The sequence below is a fragment of the Apodemus sylvaticus genome, chromosome 15, assembly GCF_947179515.1.
Source record: "Apodemus sylvaticus chromosome 15, mApoSyl1.1, whole genome shotgun sequence".
NCBI classification, from domain to species: Eukaryota; Metazoa; Chordata; class Mammalia; order Rodentia; family Muridae; genus Apodemus; species Apodemus sylvaticus.
The window spans coordinates 3,537,932-3,563,118 of NC_067486.1; the positions used below are offsets into that span (position 1 = coordinate 3,537,932).

Consider the following 25,187-nt stretch of genomic DNA (forward strand, 5'->3'; position numbering starts at 1 on the left):
CTGAGCTGTAACTCTGTAGAACTCTGACAGTGTTTTTATGTGTATGTGCATATTCGTATGTGTCTGTGTACAAAGGCCAGTGTTTTTATGTGTATGTGCATATTCGTATGTGTCTGTGTACAAAGGCCAGAGGAGGCGCCAGATGCACTAGAACTGGAGCTCTGGGAATCAAACCAGTGCTCTCTGAAAGAGTGGACTCATTTCTCTGGGCCCTCAAACATTCTTTTAGACGTACACTGGGCTGGTTGGTATTTGTCAACTTGATACAACCTAGATATATCTTAGAAGAGGGAATGTTAACATAGAAAATGCCTCTGTAAGATTGGCCTAAAAGACAAATCTGTGGAGTACTGCCTTGATTATTGACTGAAGGGGGCGCCTAGCCCACTGTGGGTGGGGCTACCCCTAGGAAGGTCATCCTGGATGCTTTAAGAAAGTAAGCTGAACAAGTAAATGAGCTAGCACATTTCACCACTGCTTCTGCTTTGGTTGGTACCTGACTTCCTCCTGTGATAGACTATGACATGAAACTGTTGAGCTGAAATAAGCCCATTCCTCCCCAAACTGCTTTTGGTCATCATGTTTTATCACAACAAAAAGGACCATAACTAAGACAGATATTTACAAACTGACCTTAAAATAAAAATAAAATGCCGTAAGAACCAGTAAAATAGAGTTTTCCCCAAGCACACACAGTAAGAGAGAACTGGCTGAGACTTGGCTGAGACCTGGCTGAGGTCTCTCACCTCCGCAGGCACGCTGGCAGAAGAGCATGCCCACACAGGCAATGCAATTTTAAAACATGAATGATGAATGTAAATATCTGCTTTCTCCTAAACATTTAGTAAAGCATTCTTTTAGTTCTTACTATCTAAGAACTCAACTTTATAATAAAACTAAACCATCATATCTTTGCATCTATGTATCAGATTTTATTTTTATACTGTATTTCATAGAAAATTTTATACCATATATGTACATGACACAATCAGCATTGCTTCTGCTTAGAAAATAAAAGATAAAATCACAAAACAAGAAAAGAAATGGCATGAAAAGAAATGGCAATCATGAGGAAAAGCTCCTGAAGACTGAGACAGACACGAAGACAGCTTGTGCTGGACCGTCCGTTAGTGAGATGGCCGGTATCCCTGTTCGTTCCCAAGGGCCCTGCAGGCACACGTGGCGCAAAGGGAGTAAGCACAGACCTGGCCTGTAACGCAGGAAAAGGGGCCACTGTGGCTTTTCACCTTCTGTGTATCTGAAACAACTGAGCAGACACTGCACCTCACGTTCCAGACAGCACTCTCCCTGCCAACCTGGCACAGTGTTAAGGGTATCAGCACTGCCGCCAGAGACCCCAGGCAAGCCTAATGTTTGAAAGGGAAACTTACATGGACCAGCTCTCTGAGAAGTTTCAGAAAGAGCTTTAGAGCATTTCAAATCACAGGACCTGAGTTACACACTCTTGAACACCTGTTAGTAATTTTTAAAACTGAGAAGAATATTAAATTAAAAAACAGCTCGAGGCTGCAGAGTTAGCTCAGTGGTTAAGAACACTTGTTCTTGCACAGGGTCCAGATTTGATTCGCAAGACCCAAATGATGGTTTACAACCACCTCTAATTGCAGTCCCAGAGGATCCAATGCCCTCTTCTGTCCTCTGAAGCCAGGCTTACACATGGTGCAGAGGCACACATGCAGACAGAACACGCATGCATATAGAGTTAATCTCAAGGACATAAACACATGGTGTATGTACACAAGGACATACACATGGTGCAGAGGCACACATGCAGACAGAACACGCATGCATATATAAAGTTAATCTCAAGGACAGCTAAGCATACTGACAAGCATGGGATTCCAGAACTCCAAAGGCGGAAGCACGGGTGTGTGTGTGTGTGTGTGTGTGTGTGTGTGTGTGTGTGTGTGTGTTTGTGAGTGCTAGGCCAATATTGGTCTACAAACGACATTCCAGATGGCTAGGGCTATATAACAAACAACCCTGACCCAAAAAGGCGGAGTAGGGGGAAGCTATGAATAAGCAATATCTAACTTAAACTAGGAAATGCTCACATGACTAAAAGGCTCAAGGCAACACATGCCAAAACTAAGCTGTCCCCAAGTACTCTGGACCTACCCAAGTGACAAAGTTGTTGAGATTTGGTCTGTTGCTATGTATTATAATGTTAAATTCTATACCCAAAGGTCTAAGCCTATGAGGGAGTTCTCATGTTTATAATTTTTTTGTTTTAATTTAAAACTATTAGTTATAAAACTGGCTACAGCCAATTACTGGGGGTATTAGAGGTAGGTGAGTTTGGATTGACCTGGCCAGGGGAGAGAGAGAGAGAAAGGAGGAAGAGGAGGAGGGAAGGAGGGTAAGATGAGGAAGCCACCATGCGCGCACATGGCTGGAAGAGATAGCAAATACCTAGGCTACACTGCTGGGGGCGTGGGGGGTGGCCAGGCCAGCAGTGAGAGTAACAGATTAGGGATTAACCCTCCCCCCCAGTAATTGTCAAAGCCAAATAAAACAGCTACAGTTTGAGTCCCATTTATTCGTAAGCTAGTAGGGGATAAGCTTAAATCGACTGTACTACTCGAAATGACAGTACACTCAATGATGGAACAGTAGTCAATCACAACGTTGTAATGGTTTGTATATGCCCGTCCCAGAGAGTGGCACTATTAGGAGGTGTGGCCTTGTTAGAGGAAGTGTGTCACTGTGGGGATGGGCTTGGAGATCTTCCTCCTAACCCCCTGAGGATACCTAGTCTGTTCCTGGCTTCCTTTGGATAACGATGTAGAACCCTTGGCTCCCCCCTGCACCACACCTGTCTGGATGCTGCCATGCTTCTGCCTTGATGACAATGGACTGAACCTCTGAACCTATAAGCCAGCCCCAATTAAATGGTCATTTCTAAGACTTGCCTTGGTCCACGGTGTCATTCATAAGACAAATGTCAAATGCATTCTACCCAAGCTCAGCATCATGAATGGCTATTCAATGTGATCTCAACTGAAACTGGCAGAGGCTGGGGGATGACGGGCAGAAGGACGGATGGGAATGAGCCATAGTTCAAGACACAGGAGACTTGGTACATTTCTATTGTCATGATCACGACCAAAGCAACTTGGGAGAAAAGGTCACTCCCAGGTTACTCCATCACTGTGAGAATCAGAGCAGGAACTGAAGAGAAGAACTACAGCGGACGCTGTGGGAGTGCTGCTTTCCTGTGGCACCCAGAAAGCTCAGAAGAGCAAGTGTGGGGCCAGCCTCAGCTACAAGAGACCCTGTTTTGTAAAGAAGGTGTAGATGAGGCATGTGCTCTGGAACTACTTCAAATGTTCTCTTAAGAGGTGGGGGTGTGGTCACAGGGACAAACAGTCAACATCAGGAGTCTTCTACTGGTCTCTACTTAAAAAAAAAAAAAAGATTCTTGTTTTTGAATTCTAGAACTCTTCAGAGTTGGGAAAGTAAGGACTTTGCCAAATGAAGCATTCCACCACCACTACTACAATTTTCTAAGTGTCCTAAGCATGTCACTATTAATGTGCTTAAAAAAACAAAAAAACAAACAAACAAAACTACTTGGATTAAAAAAAAACAAAACACACCGGGCAGTGGTGATGCATGCCTGTAATCCCAGCACTCTGGGAGGCAGAGGCAGGCAGATTTCTGAGTTCAAGGACAGCCTGGTCTACAGTGTGAGTTCCAGGACAGCCAGGGCTATACAGAGAAACACTGTCTTGAAAAAACCAAATCCAAAAAAACAAACAAACAAACAAAAAAAAACACATTAAAATAGAGTAGGACCAATTGTCATAAGGAACAAGTTTTCCAAAATAATGGTCTACAGGATATAAATAAGTATAAAGCAAAATATAAAGGGGTCCTTTGATCTCACACACACTGAAGTCTGCTTGCCTCACAGGAATCTGCAGGCAGGAGGCTTTGTATAATGTGCACCAGGACTCTGAGAGGCTCGCTTCCTCCCAGCCCCAATATCTAAGGAATGATCCAGAATCCAAGTCAACTCAATGCACGCCCAAGTGGACTGTTACATCCTATCATTACAATGTGTGATGGGAAGAAGGGGTTTGTAGGAGAGACGACCAGGAGGCGGTCACTTGAGGCTGAAGCTGGCAGTCGGACAAGGACACAGAGACCAGACAGACATCTGGAGGTGAGGGACTAGATGACTCAGTGGGTAAAGGAACCTGCTGCCCTGAATTCAACCCCCAGGATCCACATGGAGGAAAAAGGGAAGTGATTCCCACAATAGGCACACTGAGGCACACATGAATAAGTAAAAAAAAAAGGTAGTAAAAACTTTTACAACATTTATTTAGTTTACATTCGTGCCCACTGTCAGACTTAGCCATTGAGATACTTCATTGACCCTAGACTCATCTTTGTAACATGGGCTCTGAGCTGTCAGGTGAAGCATCACTGTGAACACAATCAGCCTGAGAACATGCATTTTTGCTACAGGTTTGAACTCGATAGGTAAATGCTAAAATGTTATGACATACACCCATCCACCACTTATGTCCTTACACATCCACCTTTGCTCTAAAGGAAATATGGCCCTAGATAATTAAATAGCCAGAAACCTTAAGCACAACACTTATTACAGTACTTGTTACAAAATAAGTGTTAGCCAAATAAATGTTTTACATACATTCTTCCAAAAACACAAAAGAAACAGACTACATAATTCCAAATTCTGGTTCCATTTAACACAACAAAAGGAGCCTGAGTTTACCAGGTAAGGCACAGGCAGCCAGTACACACCTGTGCTGGAGACACACTGGTTTAACTGGCTTAGTGTACAATAACTGTCCTTCCTTGTCTCTTCCTTCCTTTCTTCTCAGCCTTACTGGAGTGTAATTAAAAAACAAGTGTACAACAAACTTATGGTATGCTGCATGATACTTTATGTATATATATACAATAGCAAAATAGTTACAAAAAGAAAAAAAATCAAGGAAATTAACACAGCCATCACCTCACATGGTTGCCATGAAAACCATGGAATGGGTAAGTAAGTTACCATCCCATTTAACCAACACTTGCAAGGCCAGTCCATGAGCCAGGGCAAGCAGAATTCTTGCCTTTCAAACACTACACACTGCAGAAATCTTTTCATATCAAGCCTTCTCATAAGCTTATATGTGTTGAATCATCTAAAGGATAAGCACATGTGTGTTATATCAAGAGGAAAGTAGCATATTAATTGATCAGGGAGCTGTTGATTTTGCAATCAAAATACAATTAGCTTTCAAAATGTGAATGAGAAGTATAACAACAATGTACACATGTTATTAAAAAACTTTCTGGGTTATTTCTTTTGTAAGGCAATACATCTCAGTAAGTTCCAAAAAGCCAAAAGTCTGGTTTACACCACAAATCTAAGTCCATAGAATCCTCTTGTATTGTACCACAGCAAGTTAATTATGTGTCCTTTAAAACAGTATTTATGCTCCAGCTCTTCGACTCCACTGAGACTGTAAAGCTTTTAAGACAAACAGCTACTTGGAAACACACTATCTTTGCTTACTTACAAACTGAAAGCCTCAGGAAAGAACACCTCTGCCATCAGTATGTCACAGATAACCGGGCAACGACTGAAAGCCACTCCGCTCTCCTGACCTCCACTGCACAGCAGGCTCGTGTGTTCAACACAGCCCAGGTGCTTCAGACAGACTAAGAGCACAGAGCCATCCAGGAGCCAACAGTGCTGACAAACCCTTCATGCAACAAAAGGCCAAGTTTATAAAAGCTAAATGCAACGTTTCTGTAAACATGCCTGTCGATTCTTCGTGATGTCTGATTCTTCGTGATGTCGGCTGAGGCATTCATCATTAGTACCGTGGTGATTCAGTAGTCAATCACTGAGGACAATGTGTCCCCAGAACACTGGCAATAGTGTGTCTAGGTAAACACACATGGGAAGTCTGTCTACATGCTCATGTGACAAGTACCACAGAGGGAATGAAAGTCACTGACTTAAACAACTATCACCAGAACCTATGAAGCAGTGGGCCCCACATGTAAATACATGTTAACTTGCTTTCCCACACCATTTACTTTACAAATGTCATAGTCAACTACTTTTTGTCATATAAAATGACATATATAAAATTTCATTCTAAAGAGAAAATTATTGGGTCACAAAAACTAAAAATCAGCACTAGCTATACCAATTAACACCAGATACCAGATCAAGACTTCATTTCCAGTTAAAAAATTCATTCTCAAATGATAATTTATAATACCATCAAATAAAAATTCAAATGTACCAATAAAGATAACTTCATTTTACAAAATGTCTCCCATCTACCTGATTTACCATGGATAGTCACATTTGACCCACTGGCTACTGTCTTTTTTAGAGTCTGAACACAGTCACCCTCGGAATGGAGGGGTCTCTGCCTTTTCAATACTAGTAAGATGACTCAGGTAACTATGAGGTAAAAAAACATAAACCTTGAGACAACACTATACTATTTTTTTTAATCAATAAACTCAAATGGTACGGGGATGAAAGAGACGGGAAACTACACTGACAATAATATAGAAAGAAAAGGAACAGAAAGTACAAACTCCAGGGCATACCTGTTAAGGAAGCAGTGTTTGTGCTAACCACTCTCTTACTTGTCAGGTTTGCTGAAATCATCTTAACATGCATTCCCATGAAGATTTGTTATGTTCTCATAGGAATACAGGGAGACATATATTTAACCATTAGAGTAAATGCTATCAATTTTTAAAACAAATATTTTAATTTTAAAAGCATGAGCCAGCTTTTAAAAGCTCAACTACTAGGAATTACTCTACTGTTAACAACACTATTGAAACTGAGTCCCGGAGTCACTTTCAGTATCTTCCATCTCTGCGTTTACTGGCCTAAGTAGTTCCCGCCACTAAATGTTATCCGAAGCCCCACTCTCACAAATCACTCTCAGTCGGTCCCACATTGTCTCACAGCCACAGCGCTACTGTATTTCAAAACTTGAGTCACCTGTATGCATCGTCTTCTTTCAAGTCTCATATCATCCTGATGGGGTGGGGGAAGGGAGGGAAGAGTCCAGCGGCAAAACTATAACTGTGTGAAGAAAAACAAATTACGATAAGACACGATGGTGTGAGATAGTCACCCCTAACTGTGGAAAATCTAACACAACCACAACCCCCAAAACACAGATAAGATATTTCAAATCTGTCAATTTAACTAACATTTACACTCATTTGAATAATTTCTATTCACTTATAGTAAATGAAAATATATGTAAACATTTATTGTGGAAAAGAGAAAAAAGTTTTAAAATGTGCCTATGACCAATATACATTTCAGGTATTTCTAGGCATCAAGTAAGCATGAACACTGTAAAGTTTTAAATAAATTATCTAAGGAAATAAACTGCTTTTTATGTTCTTATACAATTTGCACAAACCATAAGAATTTTAGTTTACTTATCAAGGCTGAGGTAATAAAAATTACCTGTAGGAAAGACTGTGTATAAATTTACCATATTGTTTGTAGATTAAGTTCAGAGACAGTTTTCCCATCCTACCATAACCCCTCCCTGTTCTCTAATTGGTCCACCTGACTCATTTTTCTCACAGCCCCTCCTGTTTATTACTTCCACTTCAGGACAGTTGAGCCCATCATGATGGTGATAGAAAGTTGAGGACAATCCACAGCTAGCAACCAAGAATACAACAAGAATAGTAACAAGCAAGAAGAAAAGACAAACAGGCTATAATGCTACTTTCAAAAAAATCATTTTTTAAGCTATACTATGAAATTCAATGAACATTCCAAAGAAAGCAGTTGTTTATGTTGGCCAAGCTGAATGAATGAATGAATGAATGAATGAATGAATGAACAGAAAGACAGACAGATGATAGGCAAGCAGGCAGGCAGGCGCAAGCAAGACCTAGTGATTCCTAAGATAGCTGGGCTTGCATGCTAACCTTTAAAGTAACTTTTTCACTGTAAATTCTTTTTTAATGATTTATCTATTTTTATTTTAGTGCATTGCTGTGTCTGTGTAGAACCTGAGTTACAGACAGTGGAGCGCTGCCATATAATTGAACCTGAGTCCTCTAGAAGAGCAGCCAGGGGTCTTGACCACACAAAACAAGTTTTTTGTGTTTTGGGTTTGTTTTTTGTTTTTTAAAAAGTAACCTGCAAAGAAACAAACCAACAAACACAAAGATCTTGGTAGTCATAGGTATTCCAGACTGTAATAAAGAAAAGACAAAACCTATCTAAACTAAACCGCCTTGGCAAAGTGTCTTCTGTCCTACTGTCTGCATTCCAAAAACCTGTAACTCCCTACATTTTACATAATGGCATCCTCCCAATCATCTCCTTCCACAATCCTTTCTCCAACTTATTCTACACTCTCAAGTCACCACCCAAAGGTCATATTGAGTGTAGTCCACTTCAGATAAGCCACCAAAAAAGTAAAAAACAAACCTAGACTGAAACGTGAAACAGCCTGTGTCAATGACTCTAATTTCCAACAAGTGCGGCTCTCTTACTTACAGCTTATTACTAGAAATCCAAATAATGCCTCACAAAAGTAAGAAAACCAAGCCTACGATATTTTAGACAAGTGATATATAGATCAGAAATCTCCATTATTTATTATTGCCAAATATTTTGTTCTTTAATTATTTCTTCTACTTCTGAACTTTTGAGTTCCAACTCTGCCCACCTAACAGAAGTAACGTTCACTCTACTGCTATGGACAGGGACTGAATTTGTGAATAATTTTTAAATTGTAAACTACCCATTCTGAAGTCACTGCCTCTCTTCCTGACCTCCTGCTGGAGGACAGGCAATGAGCAATAAAGTAACCATCACAACAGTTTTGCTTCTAAAACAACTGAACCAATGCTATTAAGTACCTTTACTTCATGGTATTTTTGCTTCTCTAATGTCTGTCTCCCAGCATAAACTACTAAGAACTATGGACAAAGTATCAATGCAGTCTCTAGCTCTGAGCCACATAAACGGCTGTGTTCATCTCTGCTTCACACTATTTGCCTGTAACATTATACTTACAAACTAAATGGTCTCAACATAATCAGGTGATACCAAAGTCCTCACAAGACTTGATCAAACAAGCTCTCAGTATTCTTTTGATTTTCTCATGTTTTTGAATGTTTTATGTGTGTTTTGCTTGCATGTATCACTTACATGCCTGGTGCCTGGAGGCCAAAAGAGGTAACATACAGCAAGCTGTGAGCTACTGTTTGGGTGCTGGGAAGTGAACCTGGGTCCTCTGGAAGCACAACCAGCAAGTGCTCTTAACTGCTGTGTCATCTCTCCAGCCTCCAGTATTCTTTTTATTAAAATATTCAGTACTGATTTAAATAATGAAAGGTAAAATCAAACTGTGCCGCCTTTTAGCAGCAGCAGCATTAATCACTCCCATGAGACACAGTCCTCAGCAAAGACTGACACAGCCGACAAGACACAACATGCTCCTGGGTTTTGTGACCCAACCATCACACACTGAGGTTAGCAGCACAGTGGGCACTAGAAATCTAGACTCTGTATTACTTTAAACAAATTATCTAATAAACCCTCCCAACTGGAGTCAAAAGAGTTCACTCCTCAAAAAGAAAAAGTTGAGAATCTGAAGTTGACTTCACTGTAAATAAGAGAATCCCAAACATCAATGGGCTGCTCTTGCTGTCTTGCTTTGGATATGATTTTCTTTTTGAAGAGCCCTAAAACATTAGACAACCATATTTTTTTAATTTCTGAAAAACATATATAGTCAATGTGTTCCTTTTCCCTCATAAATGGAATCATTCACAAATTGTGGAGGGTAACAGTGGACACTAATGAAAAACATGTACGACCCTACAGAAGGAACCTCTCCTGGGTCTCAAAATCTTTCGGCATTTTTGCTCACATTCTGCCAGTGGCTATTAATAGTTTATGAACAATTCAAGAAGTAAACTTAAGTGTTTTCTAAGGCTAAACTTGCGAGCTGTTTTTTAGTTGTCTGAGAAGTAAGTGGATAAAATTAACCTACAACGTATCTTCAGAATGTCACCAGGCTGAGGAGCCCGTGGGTGTGTAGGGAGATACTGAGCTTAGTGCGGGAGACCAGCAAACAATGACAGCCACTTGCTAGCAGACAACCCCTGCCAGCAGGGCAAGGCTGTAGCAGCAAGGAGCAGTGAGTGAGTGCTCTCTGGTGAGGCCTGACCAAAACAGGAGCCAATGTAGCAAAGTCCGAACTTAACGCTTTCACCAATGTCACAACAGCTTGTAATGACACCAAGCTACCAAGTGTCTCTAACTCATCCTCGGCACTAGGAACCTGCTACAAAAGGAAGATGAGACAGTGTAATGGTGGAAGCCCTAAGTCCAGCACACAGAAGGAACAAGCAAGTGGATCTCTATGAATTCCAGGCCACCTGGAGCTTTACAATAAGGACTGGTCATAACAACAAAAGCAGATAGCTAGACAAGGAGTTTCAAAGATTAACTAGGTACCATTTTATTAAACTGAGTACAAATATACAGTTTTCTATTGCTCTAATTGTACCTATGCTTTATGTATACTTCATGAATAATTTTAGTCTGTATGAAAAACTAGGATGCACCATGGAATTCAAAAGGACGATTTAGGTGGCTCAAAAGGTACCAACTGAAAATAAGTAAAACCAGTTAAATATAAAACATCTAAAATTAGGGGCCAGAGAGATGTCTCAGCAGCTAAGCAAGCACACTTGTTCTTTCAGAGAATCTGGGTTCAGTTCCCAGCACACAAGCTGAGACTCACAGCCACCCGGACACCTGTAACTCCAGTTCCAGGTGATCTGACCGCCTCTGCTAACTTCCAACAGCTCCAAGCAGAACATGGCACATACACATGTATGCAGAACACTCATGTGTAAAAATTAATAAATGTAAGAAAGAAAATATCAAAAAATTATTTCATGAACCAAAGCTATAATTATCTAAAAATGGTACAGTGTGATTAATAAGCTCTGTGCTCAGTTACATGACAGATTGAAGAAGTGGCAGAAGAAAATAGTCTTTCCCATGCGTTTTACAAGTAAATTTTCTAAAATCACAGTAGGTAAGTGATTAAGAAGAAAAAGAAAGAAATGTCATTGTTCTGATACTAAACACAGAAGAGAAAATAATCCATTTCTAATTCCCAATAAGATGATCAAGTGGTATTATAGGAAAAGCAATTACACCAACAGGAAACTTCAAGTAAAATCCTGAAAAACAAGAACATTTATCAAAACCTCCAGAAAACAATTGCAGCCTTTTTTAAAAAACAAATCCCAAGACTGTAGCATGTGCTGCCATGCCAACATTATTAATGAAAGTACAAGGAAAAGCACGTTCTGACACACTACACACCCACCACTCAGCTCACACTTGGTAAATGCTGACATGTTTAATCCTGTAGCAGCCCTACAAGGAAGCAGTCTCACTTCCAAAGTAAGTGGTCAGTAGTGGGAAGTAAGGGTCAGGAGATAAAAGGTCAAAGGTCTCACCCACTACTCATGAGCTCCACTCATACACTAAGTTCTCCACACCTTAAGATGCTTTCTATAAGTCATAAATTGTCTGAGAAAATTACAAAGATACAAGAATGTATCTCAGAAGAACGAAAGTTCTAATAAATTAGTATGCAAAAAAAAACAAAAAAAACAAAAAACACCTTAGGCATACAGAATGCTAACTGCCCCCAAACTAGTAAGAAAATTCTGATTCCAACATGTAATAGATTGCTACGTATTTCCTCTATCAAAGAAAAAAATCCATCAAATGAAAAAGGTGGGGAGGGGTGAAGAAGCCAATAACAACATTAGACCATCCACAAGTACTGTAGTCAAGGGTCTTGGAATGTTGTATGTAGTCCACTAACACCCTAGAATGGAGACTAGCTATTGGAAAGCAGCTGAAGTATATGTTAAAGGAGAAGTGTGGGGCTGCTCAGTAACCATGAGAGCAGCAGATCCCGTGTATATATATGTGTGTGTGTGTGTGTGTGTGTGTGTGTGTGTGTGTGTGTGTGTGTGTGTGTGTGTGTGTGTAAATATAAATAAAAAGATGTCAGGAAGACACTCTACCATAAGGACATACAGGTAACTCAGATCTCTTCAGAGATAAAGGCCCACATTTCAAATGACCAAGTGAGCTAAAATTTCCCTGTTATAATTCACTGCACGAAGCACCTTTTTAGGTCGCTTAACCACTACTAATTAATTACATAAAATCACATTACCAGGTCTATTGTTACACATGAGAAAACTAAGGCCCCAAAAAAGTAAGTTACCCCAAGTCAGATATAAGCATGGAAAAGATTAAGTTTTATACTCAAAACCACTGCTCTTGCCCCCATGTTAAACTGAGCTTACAATTTCCAATCACTTGCCTTTCTGAAAAGCAAGGACAGGGAAGAAAACTATCTTCTCCAGTATTCTCCACCTGGGTTAACGGACATCATCACCAGCCCAGTATCTCAGGCCAAAGCTCGTATCTCCCAAGGCTCTGTCCTCTCCCTTCCAGCAAACTCCATAACCTCCTGGCAGCCTTCAGCCGGAGAGCAAGGCCTTTCACACTGGCCTCCCTGCTACACCCTGGCTATAGCCCCATTCCTCAGACTCACTGCTCACTCTTCTGACCTATTCTCATCCCAACTAGAGTCCCCAAAAGCCAGTCATGTTATCAAGTCTAATCCCACCAAGCAATAATTACACTGTTCAAAAGGTAAAACTACTTAAAAATGTGTCTATTCTCTATTTGAAATTTAAAACTTTAGATCTTTCTACTATTTTTATATAAAATAAAAATAATATTTTAAAATTACATGGTTTTTAAAAGATATTAAATACAAAAAGGAAACTAAAACTCACATAAAGTTTGACTGTCTACAGTGGTCGTGCAATTTTTTGATCCTTTTGGAAAACTTGTATAACTTTACATCAAAGTTTTCCTTGTAGAGCTGGAGAAATGCCTCAGCAGTAAGACTACAAGCTGGCTCCTTGCAAAGGTCCTAAGTGTGGTCCCAGGAGCCCTGGGGGCATCTGATGTCCTCTTCTGGCTTCTACAGGCACACACACACACACACACACACAACCAAAAAGTAAAAGTAGATTCTAAAAGTTTACAGAATACACTCGCATCCTAATAGGTTGACGCTGCTCCACTGGACAGACCAGAGTGCATCTAGCAAGCACCTGCTGGGCACTCTGTAGGTGGTTTCCACTTTTTCACTGATACTTGAAACTTGGTGCCTCCCTCTACTGATCTGCTAACAGGAATGAATGGTGATATGAACATAATACCCATAATACCTAAGAACTTTAAACCTCTCCCAATGGTTTGTTGACCTGCAGACACCACCTACAAATTATATGCTCACATTTCCTCTCAGATTCTACATCTTCAACACTTGAAAAAGGTAGCAGCCGGCCTGGAGTAGTCTGTATTCAAACAAGGTTCAGACTGAGAATGTCACACAATTTAATGTTATATTTCTCTCCTTAATCTGAACACCTAGGGTAACCACTTGTGTATCTATGTCTTAAGCACTGCCTATCAGGCAGAAAGCCATTTAGAAAGAACATGTTCACTCAGTAACCTGTAAATCTTTCTGAAATCCAATTTCTAAGTTAGGCATAAAGACCACCCCTTCCCTACCATTTCTGGTTGCACTGGTTTTCCTAAATAAAATGGTCTAAAAGTATAACACTTCACATATATTTTATATAAAATTTACATATAATTAATTTATATCAGTATATGCATGTATATATGATTAATTAGCTATATACTTTTATACACAAGCAATTATGTATAATTTTAATAAACCATTGCTTTTAATTATTTTAGGAGTGAAGAAATAGAGAAAACAATAAATAAGAAAAACAAAAATGGCGTTGTTAGCCACTTGCATCACTAATAAACCATTGCTGAGAGTGTAATTTACTTGCCGCACTGCCTCAGTAACAGGTACCTTGGACATTCCTCTGTTAAGAAGCACTGCGGCCCCATCTGGCTCTACAAGGTAACTGAAGCTGACGGTGCTGAGTGCATCTCTGCCTTTGTTTTACAGCCGTCCCCTTTACTATGGGCCACCTAACCAGCTCTGCATGCAGACAGGTAATAGTGACTCAGAGTGGGAGTGTAAAAGCTGGGAGGCTTAGCCTATCTCACTCCTTCAGAAGGGGAGGAAGAACAAGAGCAACTGAGGAGGGAATCCTGAGGAGTGCTTCCTACTGCGCTCGGTTCCAGACTGCCCAGAGACCTACGTGGCGCCACTCATTATCCTAAACCCCCAGTTATCCGGGATCCCAAGAAAAGCGCAGCATCCCAACCCTCCATCCCCAGGAGAGAGAAATTACCCATGAAGCTGTACCAGAGAGTAATCCACCCTGGAGAACCTGCTTGCCCTATCCCCAACTGTAGTGCAACTTCTAAGCACCACCTATAAACAGATGAGGCAATTATCAAGTGAGTCACTCTTCCACCAAGAAGACTTAAATATGCGCACCTCCTACCTGCGGCCCAGCTCCTCCTCTATTCAAATCTAAAGCTCTTTGTAGCGGGCCAAAGACAGGCTTGGGATTCCTGACCACCGCTTTCCAGTGTGCTGCTGCGTGCCGGCCGGGGGCTCGTCTCGCTACTCCAGGGACTCCTGGAGCAGAGCCTACGGTTCTAACAGCCCCACTGCGATGGCTCCTCCCTTAACCATGATTAAACAATGCTCGGGTGCGCCTTTGTAATACTTACTACAGCGTTACTGAGCAGCTCTACCGCTTCTCTTCCACTTTTGTCTAACAGAGGTGGGGGCTTTCTGGACTCTCTCTTCCATTGATTACCTAGAAGACTTCCCTGCCCAAAGGAGTACTTGGATTTTGTTTCCTACTTAATTTTTTACTTAGTATGAGTCCTGCCGGCTGCTGGGTGACTCCTTCTCACTACCCCCCTCACTGTGTCCCTCACACATGAGAAGTCTGCACCTCTATTCCCAGCATTGCCCTGCCGGACTCACACTGCCTCACCAGCCACCTCTTTACTTTCCCAGTGTGTGTGTGTTTGCTTTGGGAGACGAGGTGTTGCCCACACTGACCTCAACACACACGATGTAACACAGGCTAGCCTAAAGCTGTGGCAGTTCTCCTGTCTCAGCCCCCTCCCAAGTGTTCTGATAACAAGTATATGTCACTAAGCCTAACTCTAACCCTTCCTGTTTTCCCTGGTTCACCACGCATATGGTAGCTTCAGCAAAAAACGATCTCCAGTACAGATTTAACCTTCTAGAGCTGACAGACATCTTATCTCATGGATAAAAATATATTATCTCCTGTGCTGGAGTTCAAATCCCCTCCCCATCCAGTTAGACACACTACCTTCAGGTCTGATTAAGCATTATCTGTCAGCATGTTCCAGTGACCGTTGTATACTTAGCAAAGTGATATCTACAATTGTGCAAAGTACTAGCTGGTCTCCCACAGAGTTCAGTTAACAGTTTGCAACAGTGGAATAACAATGAAAATGCTGTTCTGCTGGTGAGGGTGGGCAGTGGGACACTAATTTAGCTTTACAAGAACTAGCATAATATACACAAACATAGTTGCCTCCAAAGAGAAGATGAAATAAAATTGTCTTTGTCCTCTCAGTTTTCAAAAAGCTTTTTTGAATTCTTGTTTTCTGACAAAACAAAATCTTATATTTTAAACACTTTCACCTATAATTTTACTATCAATGGGAAATTTGTGGGAATGAGGTGGTACTGTCACAATATTCACACACACATACACACACACACACACGTTGAATATCACAAGTCCATGCTTCAAATTCCTCCAGTTTAAACTAACCAACTTCAGTGACCTGGTTCAGTCTTACAACAGACACTACTAACAAGTGTGAAATCCTGGACTTGTGAAGTGGCGTTTGCTTCCTTGTTCTGAGATGTCCTCAGCACACACACACAGGATGACTGCTCTCCAGTCTCCACATGAAACCAGCTAACAAAAAACAGATGAGGCAGGAAGGAGTAAAGAAGGACAGAGTAAGGTGGTGGAGGGGCTTCCCATGATGTCGTAAGCATCACTCCCTCTCCTTAGCAGACAAATATCCTACAGGCACTAGGAATTTATCCATTTCACAGAATAATTCATGACAAACTATCCTACTAACTCCCAAGCCTGAGTCATAAATCACCTCCTGAATTCCTCTGTGCCAATTTAAATTCAAGCTGCTTGTATTTCTTGTTTGGGTTTTTTTTAAAGCTATACAGTCAACCAAACCCTCTTTAGAGAATGACTATTCTTCAGCTTCATCTCCAACTGAACATTAATACCTCCATCATTCTTATTAAATCTCAATTAGCTCTGTGCTCAGATCTCATGCTTTGTTCTAATGTGCACCCCTAATGTGCACAGTGTACAGAGTAAGTGAGAAATCACTTCGCTGACTCGAAGGCTGCAGCCCTGACCCACATTCTGTTCTCTGTGTGCATGGTGCATATGTGCACCAGTGCATGTGCAGCTGCATGCATGTGTGTCTGTGGAGACCAGAAGCCAGCATCAAATGTGCCACATCTTTTTAAGGTTTATTTTTATTTACGCATGTTGTGTACTGAAGTGAATGTAGGCTGGGAACCAGACCTGGGTCACAGCTGTCTCTTCAGCCTCCTCTTAACTTTTTGAGAAAGGACCTCCCTCCCTCTTCGCCCCCACCCCCTCTCTTTCTGAACCTGGAGCTAACTAACTGAGCTAGACTGCTCCTGCCTCCATCTCCCCAGCACTGCTATCCAGACTCTGATTTTAAACAAGTGCTGAAGGACAACCTCAGATGTTCGTGCTCACACTGTGACAAGCAGTTGGCCAACTGAGCCACTCCCTAGACCACCTGTGTTCTAACTACAATCTACTTTTTGTTCATCTGTCATCTGTTCATTTTTTTTGTTGTTTTGTTTTTCTGTTTTTCAAGACAGGGTTTCTCTGTGTATTCCTGGCTATCCTGGAACTCGGGCTGTAGACCAGGCTGGCCTCGAACTCAGATATCCGCCTGCCTCAGCCTCCCAAGTGCTGGGATTAAAGGCGTGCACCACCACTGCCCAGCTGTTCATTACTTTTCAAGACAGGTTCTCTCTGTATAGCCCCAGTTGTTCTAGAACTCATTCTGTATACCAGGTTGACCTCAAACTCTGGGACTAAAGGTGTTCACCACCACTGCCTGACTCAATTTACTCTTACGAACTCATTTCACCAAAGAAAATATGCATTTTATAGGCAAAACCTTGCCATTCAAAATAAAAATTTAGAATATAAGTGCTTACCACAAAGAAATTATGGCAGATTATGGTACACATACTCTGTGTTAAAATACTGTGAAATAATTATGTTCTTAACAGTTGTATGACCTGAAGAGGAAAACTGTAGATCAAAAAGGGCACACACCTAACTTCTCTGGTTTTTATGGTTTGGTTTTTAATAAATCTACACTCTTTAGGCCATCACCAAGCATTTTACTGTTAATCTCAACTTCAACTGCATAGTTCAGAACAGTTCACAGCAGTTCATAGCACTGTCATTTGTGTCAACTGTGCACTTTAGTTTAATTTCTTTTAACTTCTTTTTTAGTCTTACCTTCTACTACAGCTAAGTCAAATGGACTGACATCCAACCCTCCATTCCACAAACACCTCTTTTGCTATTTCATAACTCTTCCTTGCCCACTCCTTCCTGCCACAACCACTCAAGCACAACACCAGCCCTTTCCCTCCAAGTGTTTGCCACACTGCTGAAGACCACCGCATAGATACAGAGATTGTTACCCTGTGGTAACCAACCTACACCTTTCTCTGAATGCATAGAGTCTAAGTCACCGACAGCAGACAAGGCCCTGTCCACTTACCTTCTAGAAGTTCAGCTTCAGCAACCACAGCTGACTAGATAGAAGAACATGAAAGCCATGATTAATACATTCACTTCCAAAACCATCTACATGGGTTTGCTTTGCAGACACAAGTAAGTTGGTTCTTTTTACTATACAATTCCTGAGTCTACTGTGTCAGTCCTGTAACTCAATCCAATAAAAACAGCACAAAACCTAGAGCTTCTGCTACAGAGATTAATTGTTCTATAATTATCTGCTCTGTATAAACAGCTAGCACTCAGATAAAGCATGGAAATAATTTCTTTTAAGTAGCAACTATCTTTTCTAAAACGTATTTTAGGGACTGACAAGATGGTTCATTAGATAAAACTGCTCGCTGCCAAGGCTGCCACCCTGGGTTGGATCCCAGAAACTCACATGATGGAAGGAGAGAATGGACTCCTGTAAGCTGTCCTCAACCTTCCAAAAAAAGAGCTCAGCTACACGCATGCACATACACACATACACATACGCACACGTACATGGACACGCACATACACACACATGCACACGCAATGTGCACACAAAGAAACAGAAACATACAAAGACTATGTAAGCTGTGAGTCTACCACAGTCCTCAAAGTACAAAAGCAAGGGACCTACTAGCTAGCTAGGAGAAATGTGTCAATGTCATGACATTGCATGAAGAGCTCATGAACATCACAACTCAACAAAACCCCTGGCGCAATCAGGTGTTTGTTTCTCTTCTGGCAAAAACTGCTTAGCAAGCTATTTTCCGGAGGTATTATTTTTAAGTCACTAACAAAAATTTACCTAAAGCTTTGATTCCTGTAACTTTTTAAAAAGTATCCACTGTGATAAAATAAATGTGCATACACACACACAGAGGGGGGGGGTATATATATAGTCAAAGTTGATGCGCTAAGAGTAACCCCTTCCCTTCAAATATGTCAGGCAACTTAGGTTCACTTCAGAACACTCTATGACTCAGTTTACCAACAGACAAAATGTTACTATGCTGCTGGTGGCAATACTGTCACTCTTAGTGCAGGACACCACAGGTCCTAACAATTCTCCTAAGCCCTTTTGTTGTTTGTTTTTAGACAGCCTAACATAATAAATAGTCCAGGCTAGCCTTGAATCTGTGATAGGAAAATGACCTGTTTAGAAACCTCTCCTGCCTCTCCCATCCTGAGTTTACAGATTAATCATAAAATTACAAGATTACAGATATTCAGCCCTAGGATCTAACCCAGAGTTTTAAGAACGTTAAGACTAGCACAGTCCCAAATAAACTACATCTCCAGCCACCCCCAAACTCTCTTTTTGTTATACAAAGTCACATTTGATTCCTGTCTCCATACTTTCTCAACATAGAATAATACCTATTTAATGTGGATTAATTATACAAGAATGCAGAGTTGTCAGACTTAGAGTTAAGTTTTTAACTCTGCTATTCAAACCAATGCTTTGCTGGACATGGTGGCACAAGCCTTTAAACCCAGCACTCAGGAGGCAGAGACAGTTGGCTCTTTTTCAGTTCAATGCAGTGAGTTCCAAGACAGCCAAGGCTATGAAGAGGGACCCTGTTTCAAGATAAAGGGTGGGGAGACGCGCATGAACCCACCCTACACTAGAAACAGATGTAGTAAGACTGTATCCCTTAACTGTGAGTATTAAAAACATGGAAAGAAATACAAACACTGAAGAGGCTTTATGAAACCAATGGTAAAAGCAAAGCATCTCGCCATCACTGTGACTTAATATTCACACTACACTGCTTCACCTAAGTATGTATAACAAGAACATGAGCCCTTACCAGAAAGGTAACAGCCAAAACCTTTATTTCCCCCATCCAAGTACAATCAGGCCCACACTACATTGCTGCTTTGCTTCAGAGACCAGCTCAATAAGACACATTCAAACTGGCACAGACAAAGGTGACAGCAGTACTTCTAATCAAATCAATGGGACTGGGGAATGGCCCGCCAGAAGGGAGAACTGATGGGACCCAGCTACACACCTGTAGGTACATACTTCAACATCCCAACGACATGTACACCTACTGACCACAGAAGAACACCATCATATAAGAGAACACACAAACAGCATCCTTAAAAAAATCAGCCATGCCATGACACAGTAAAATTTCAAAGTCATCACTCAGTTCCTCAACCAGTGAGTCAACACAAATATAATGCTCTACACTATTACTGTCACCCTCACAGACTTTAGAGCACCAAGTAGAAAACACACACAGGGGCAGGAATGGCTCTAATAAATGATGGCAAACCATGCTGAAGATAAGGTTAAAAAAACCAGAGCAGCAGTTCTCAGTCTTCCTAATGCTTGGCCCCTTTAATGCAGCTCCTCGTGTTGTAATGACCCCCAACCATACAACTATTTTTGTTGCTACTTCATAACTATGATTTTGCTAATGTTATGAATCATAATGTAAACATCTGGTGTGACCCTTGTGAAAGGATCACCTGTGAAAGGTGACCCCCACGCCCACAGACTGAGAGCTGCTGGCACAGACTGACAGATACAGGGGAGAAACCTTTTAGATCTGACAGAGAAAGTCTGCCAGATGTAAGCTTTCCAAAACTTAAGAGGTAAGACCCAAGCTTGTAGTCTGTAAGACTTCCTAAGACAAATCTTCACCTTTAGATCTACACAGAAGAACTTGTAAGAAAATTCAAACCCTGAACAGTGAGGGGTGGGCATCTTGAAGTGCTAAGCTGGTTTGTCAGGACGATAAGCAACTCTGTGTCTCCAAGTAATTACACACAACATACAAAGATGCAGGGCACATAAGCAACTCTGTGTCTCCAAGTAATTACACACAACATACAAAGATTCAGGGCACACGCTCCCTAGGGGTCAAACTCAGCTGCAGCTGCTATGCAATACTACAGGAGAGCAGGCAGAGCAGCAGAGATCAGTGAGGGGCTGTGTCATGATGGTGGTCCTCCTCTGCAGAGCTCAAGCTCCAGTGGATTTCCTCTGGCCATATTCTAGCCCTCGGTGAGCAGCATTCAGCTGTTTACTGGACTGACCTGAACCAAGCTGTCTGAGGCCTCCAACACTAAAGCTATCTAGGGCCAGTAGCCCTGCTCCAAAATGCTTACAACCAGAAGTAATTCAGACTTCCAGATTTTAGAGGGACCAAAGTCTAAAGATAACATTTCCATTTTTAATGTTTGTAATAAACATAGCCTAAAGATGACTTTTTTAATAATTTTATGCTTGAAACTAAAGTTTGTACACAACAAAGCATTACACTTAGGTATCTTGCTAGTGTAGGTTTTCAGACTAAGGATGCTAATGTGCCGGTACATGGCAAGGTCAGACTGGCCAGATGCTCAAAGTCTTTTGTACTAAGTCTCCTTCCTGCACTCGAATGTTATACTCATTCTGCAAATGGAATCACAGTAAGAGCAAAGCTATCCTGAAAGCCTGAGACTGGGCATCTGTTTACAATGAACTCTTCTGAATCAACATTGAACAGGAAAACCTTTACCATTATACATCTGACAGACAGTATCTAGACTACAAAAAATAAAATTAAAAGAAACACATGCTCCTCCACAGTCATCGCTCCTCTACTCAGCACAGGCAGAACCTGAAAACAGCCAGATGTCCATCATCACACGGATGAATACTGAAGCGATGGTGCATTTACACAATGGAGTAGTGCTTGGCTATTAGGAAAACTGATAGATGGAGACCCTGAGTGAGGTAACCCAGACCCATTAAAACAAACAGTCTGTGTTTTCTCTTACATGCAGATGTTAGCTGTAGGCTTTAATCTTTACATGTACGTGTTTTGTTTAGAACACCCAGAGGGCAGGTAACTGGTGAGGGACCTGGGAGAAGGAGGACATCTTCCAAGGAAGGGGAGATTCCAGCCTAACGTCCTCAGAGAGGCAGAGGAGACCAAGAGGGAGGAGGGTGGCTGAACAAGGTGAAGGACGAGGAGCTGTGGGAAGGGACGGCTAACACAAAGACCTGAAACCTACTACTCTAGAAGATTCCTAAAATACAGAAAAAGAATTTAAATGGAGTTACCATTTAACAGAGAAAGGCAGAGGCCCAACTAGACAGCATACGCTACCTCAGTATCAGGTATGAGTTGTATCTTGTCAAATCATTGGCCAAAGGGGTCTCAGACATCACTCCAAACATCACAGGCTGCTGCCAACACTGTTGGCTACCGTCCACAACATGAGAGCACAGCCTTATTGGGGAAGACACCACTTATTATGTCACTCAACATGAAGAAACCAAGCTGGTGCCCAACTACAAGCTTCTTCAGCCCTTCTAACAATCATCAATAATGCTGGAAGGAAGAGAAAAGTAGCCATGACTCTCACCCTGGTACAAGCCCTGAAACCAGCCACAGCAAGCTGCCTGCAGGACACCCAGGTGGAATAATAGCAGTCAATGTTACAGGAGCAACCAACCACTTTCTGGTTGGAATTAAGGCCCATTGCATGAGATGTTAATGAGGCCAAGAACATGAGAATAGACAGACCAGAACCCTAGGGGAAAATATAATACTATTCTACTAAATGAACCTAGTAACAAAACAATTCCTCATGACATTGCTATACCCACTGTTACTGCATTATTTAACCCTCATCAGAGAAACAACTTACTGAAGTAAATTTTAATACAGATACCAATGTGCAGACAGAGACCTTAGAGCATTCAGCCCTAAATGGGGTGTCTATATAAAACTCTTCCCCTCAAACCTGTTTCCTCAAAGAGATGAGGAGATGAGAAGGCAGAAATACTGTAAGAGCCAGAGGTGGTGGATCAGGCCAAATACACACACAGCCTTTCCAAATGGGACTTGATACCCACGTGAATTCATTGAGACTGTGTCAGCATACATAAGACCTAAACAAACACCATCCAGACAACCACAGCAACAGAGGAAGTGTGCACAAGTTCCACCTCTAACCAAGAAGCCCCCTGTAAGTGAGAGAAGCAGCTCAGTGTTCTCCAGGGTGACGCTGGCCCACGAAGCACACTGCAGAGCAGCCCTGCCCAGCAGCCACAGACTCACACAGCACTGGCTCCACGGCACTCTAGTGCTGGTCTGCTGAGTGCTTTCTGGCTTTGTAGGGGGGGAGGGGGATTCTTTAGGGCTTTGTCTGGTCTTAAAGAAAAGCTGGGTGGACTGAAAGGTAAAGAGGAACTGGAAGAATACAGGAGAGAGAGAGAAAAGACCATGATCAAAATAGATTGCTTGATAAAAATTTAAAGGTAATATAAAAAAAAAAAATGGAACCAAAAACTTGTCAACAGGATGGGGGTCAACTGGTCAGAAGATCAGTGTCAGCTGGGCCACTACAGATCTATTGGACAGATTTTAGGGCAGTTATTTACGTACTCAAAGAAACAAAAGAAATTAAGTTAAGAAACGTAGAGGAAAACATGATTTTTGTTGGTGGTAGTAGTGTTTGTTGTTTTGAGACAGGGTCTCACTATGTACCCTTGGCTGGCCTACAACTCACCATATAAACCACACTGGCCTAAACTCACAGAAATCCTCCACCTCCTTCTACCTCTAGAGTTCCAGGTTAAACGCAAGTATTACAATGCCTAGCTAAAACACAGTGACTCTTAATGTGTGAATAAACAAGAGTACCTCAATAGAAAAACTAAAACCATAGAAAATAACAAAGACTCTAAGACTAAAGAATATAATAACCAACACAGAAAATGTACTAGACAGATTTCACCAACATGTTGAAGGTGTCATATACACACACATATTCTCTCCCCTCTCTCTCTCTCTGCCCCCTCTCTCCCCCTCTCTCTCCCTAACACACACACACACACACACACACACACACACACACACATATACATAGGGAGGCAGAGGCAGAGAAGAGGCAGAGAAATACACTCAGGAAACCTGATGGCAGATCAGTCTTAAGAACAGAGAAAAGAGAGACAGAAGATGATGAAGAGGCTTTAGAAACCTGAGAAGCATCAAATACTCACAAACACACATAAATGAAATCAAAGATAGAGGGCCAGACAAATCTCAAAGTATAGCCATACCCACAGCTCTCACTAATGTACAGTTCAAAACCAGAGATACAAACATCTTGAAGGCAGCCCCAGAGAAAGTAACACTAGATTCAAATAAGTGAGAAATAGACACTGGTAAATAAATATCAATCCTAACAGACCTGCACTATAAGAAATGTCAAAGACTGTTCCTCTGGGGCTGGAGAGGTGCTCAGCAGGGAGGGTAAGAGCACATATTACTCCTGCAGAAGACCTGAGCTTGACTCCCAGCACCCACATGGTGGCTCACAAACATGTCACTCCAGTTCCAGAGAATCTGACATCCTGTTGTGACCTTTGTGGGAATGAGTAACATACACAGTACACAAACATGCACGCAGGCAAAACACTCATATGCATAAATAAAATAAATCTAAAAGAAAAAAAGAGCTCTTCCGTCTAAAGAAAAAAAGATACTACATGGAAATTCAAATCTACACTAAAACAAAACAAAACAAAAAAAAAACAGAAAAAGTAGATCAATTTTCATAAATGATTATTGTCCTGTTAATTTTTTTCAGAAACAACTGACAGTTTAATAACACCAGTCTAAGGCAAAATGCAGTTAAGAGAATAAGCTGAAGCTCTCCTGTACACAACGAACAAGAGTAAGAAGCGGGAACCCAGCAAACACAAGGGCAGGTACCATACTCCACACCACTCAGTCACTGCACAGAAGTGCAAGAGTTGTGAAACAGGACTTGGAACAATACTGACTCTAAATACTTAACGGCAGGTATGAACACCCTCAACACAGAGTCTTCGGAATCTGGGCAATCACACACAAGAGGACACTTGCTTAAGAAACTAGAACTAGAAACTAAAACTCACTGATCTGAAAACTTTGAAGTTTTAGTGCATGCATTAGGTAGGATGCTCAGACAAAAGAATGCACAAGTAATTGCAAAAGCCCTCCACTGGCACCTCCCACCTCATGTGTGCCCATCCCTCTTGTTGTTAAAGGTTGAGAAAGGGTCTTATTCTCACCCTGGCTGCCTAGAACTAAAGATGGCCTTGACCTTGTAAAGGCAATCCTCCTGCCTCCAGAGTGTTGGATTCCAGGAGTATATCGCCACCTCCACACACTCAGCTTTCAAGTGTGTAGATATTCAACACTACTGAATATATATTTATACCTTATTTAAAACAAGCTAACAGCCCACACCAAAATTAACTATATAAATAC

The 25,187-nt window shown here is 41.4% G+C and overlaps 1 protein-coding gene across 4 annotated transcripts in view; it reads right to left on the reverse strand.

The window, feature by feature from the left end:
- Positions 1–25,187, reverse strand: part of Dyrk1a (dual specificity tyrosine phosphorylation regulated kinase 1A) — a 124,234-nt gene that overhangs the window by 71,705 nt on the left and 27,342 nt on the right. For 3 of the 4 annotated variants that reach the window (XM_052158813.1, XM_052158811.1, XM_052158812.1), the window contains exon 2: positions 7,031–7,114. The exons of the other annotated variant lie outside the window; for it this stretch is intronic. In XM_052158813.1, the coding sequence (XP_052014773.1) occupies positions 7,031–7,040 (10 nt within the window). In that variant the 5' untranslated portion in view covers positions 7,041–7,114. The remainder of the gene's footprint in view (positions 1–7,030; positions 7,115–25,187) is intronic. 4 annotated transcript variants of the gene reach the window in all.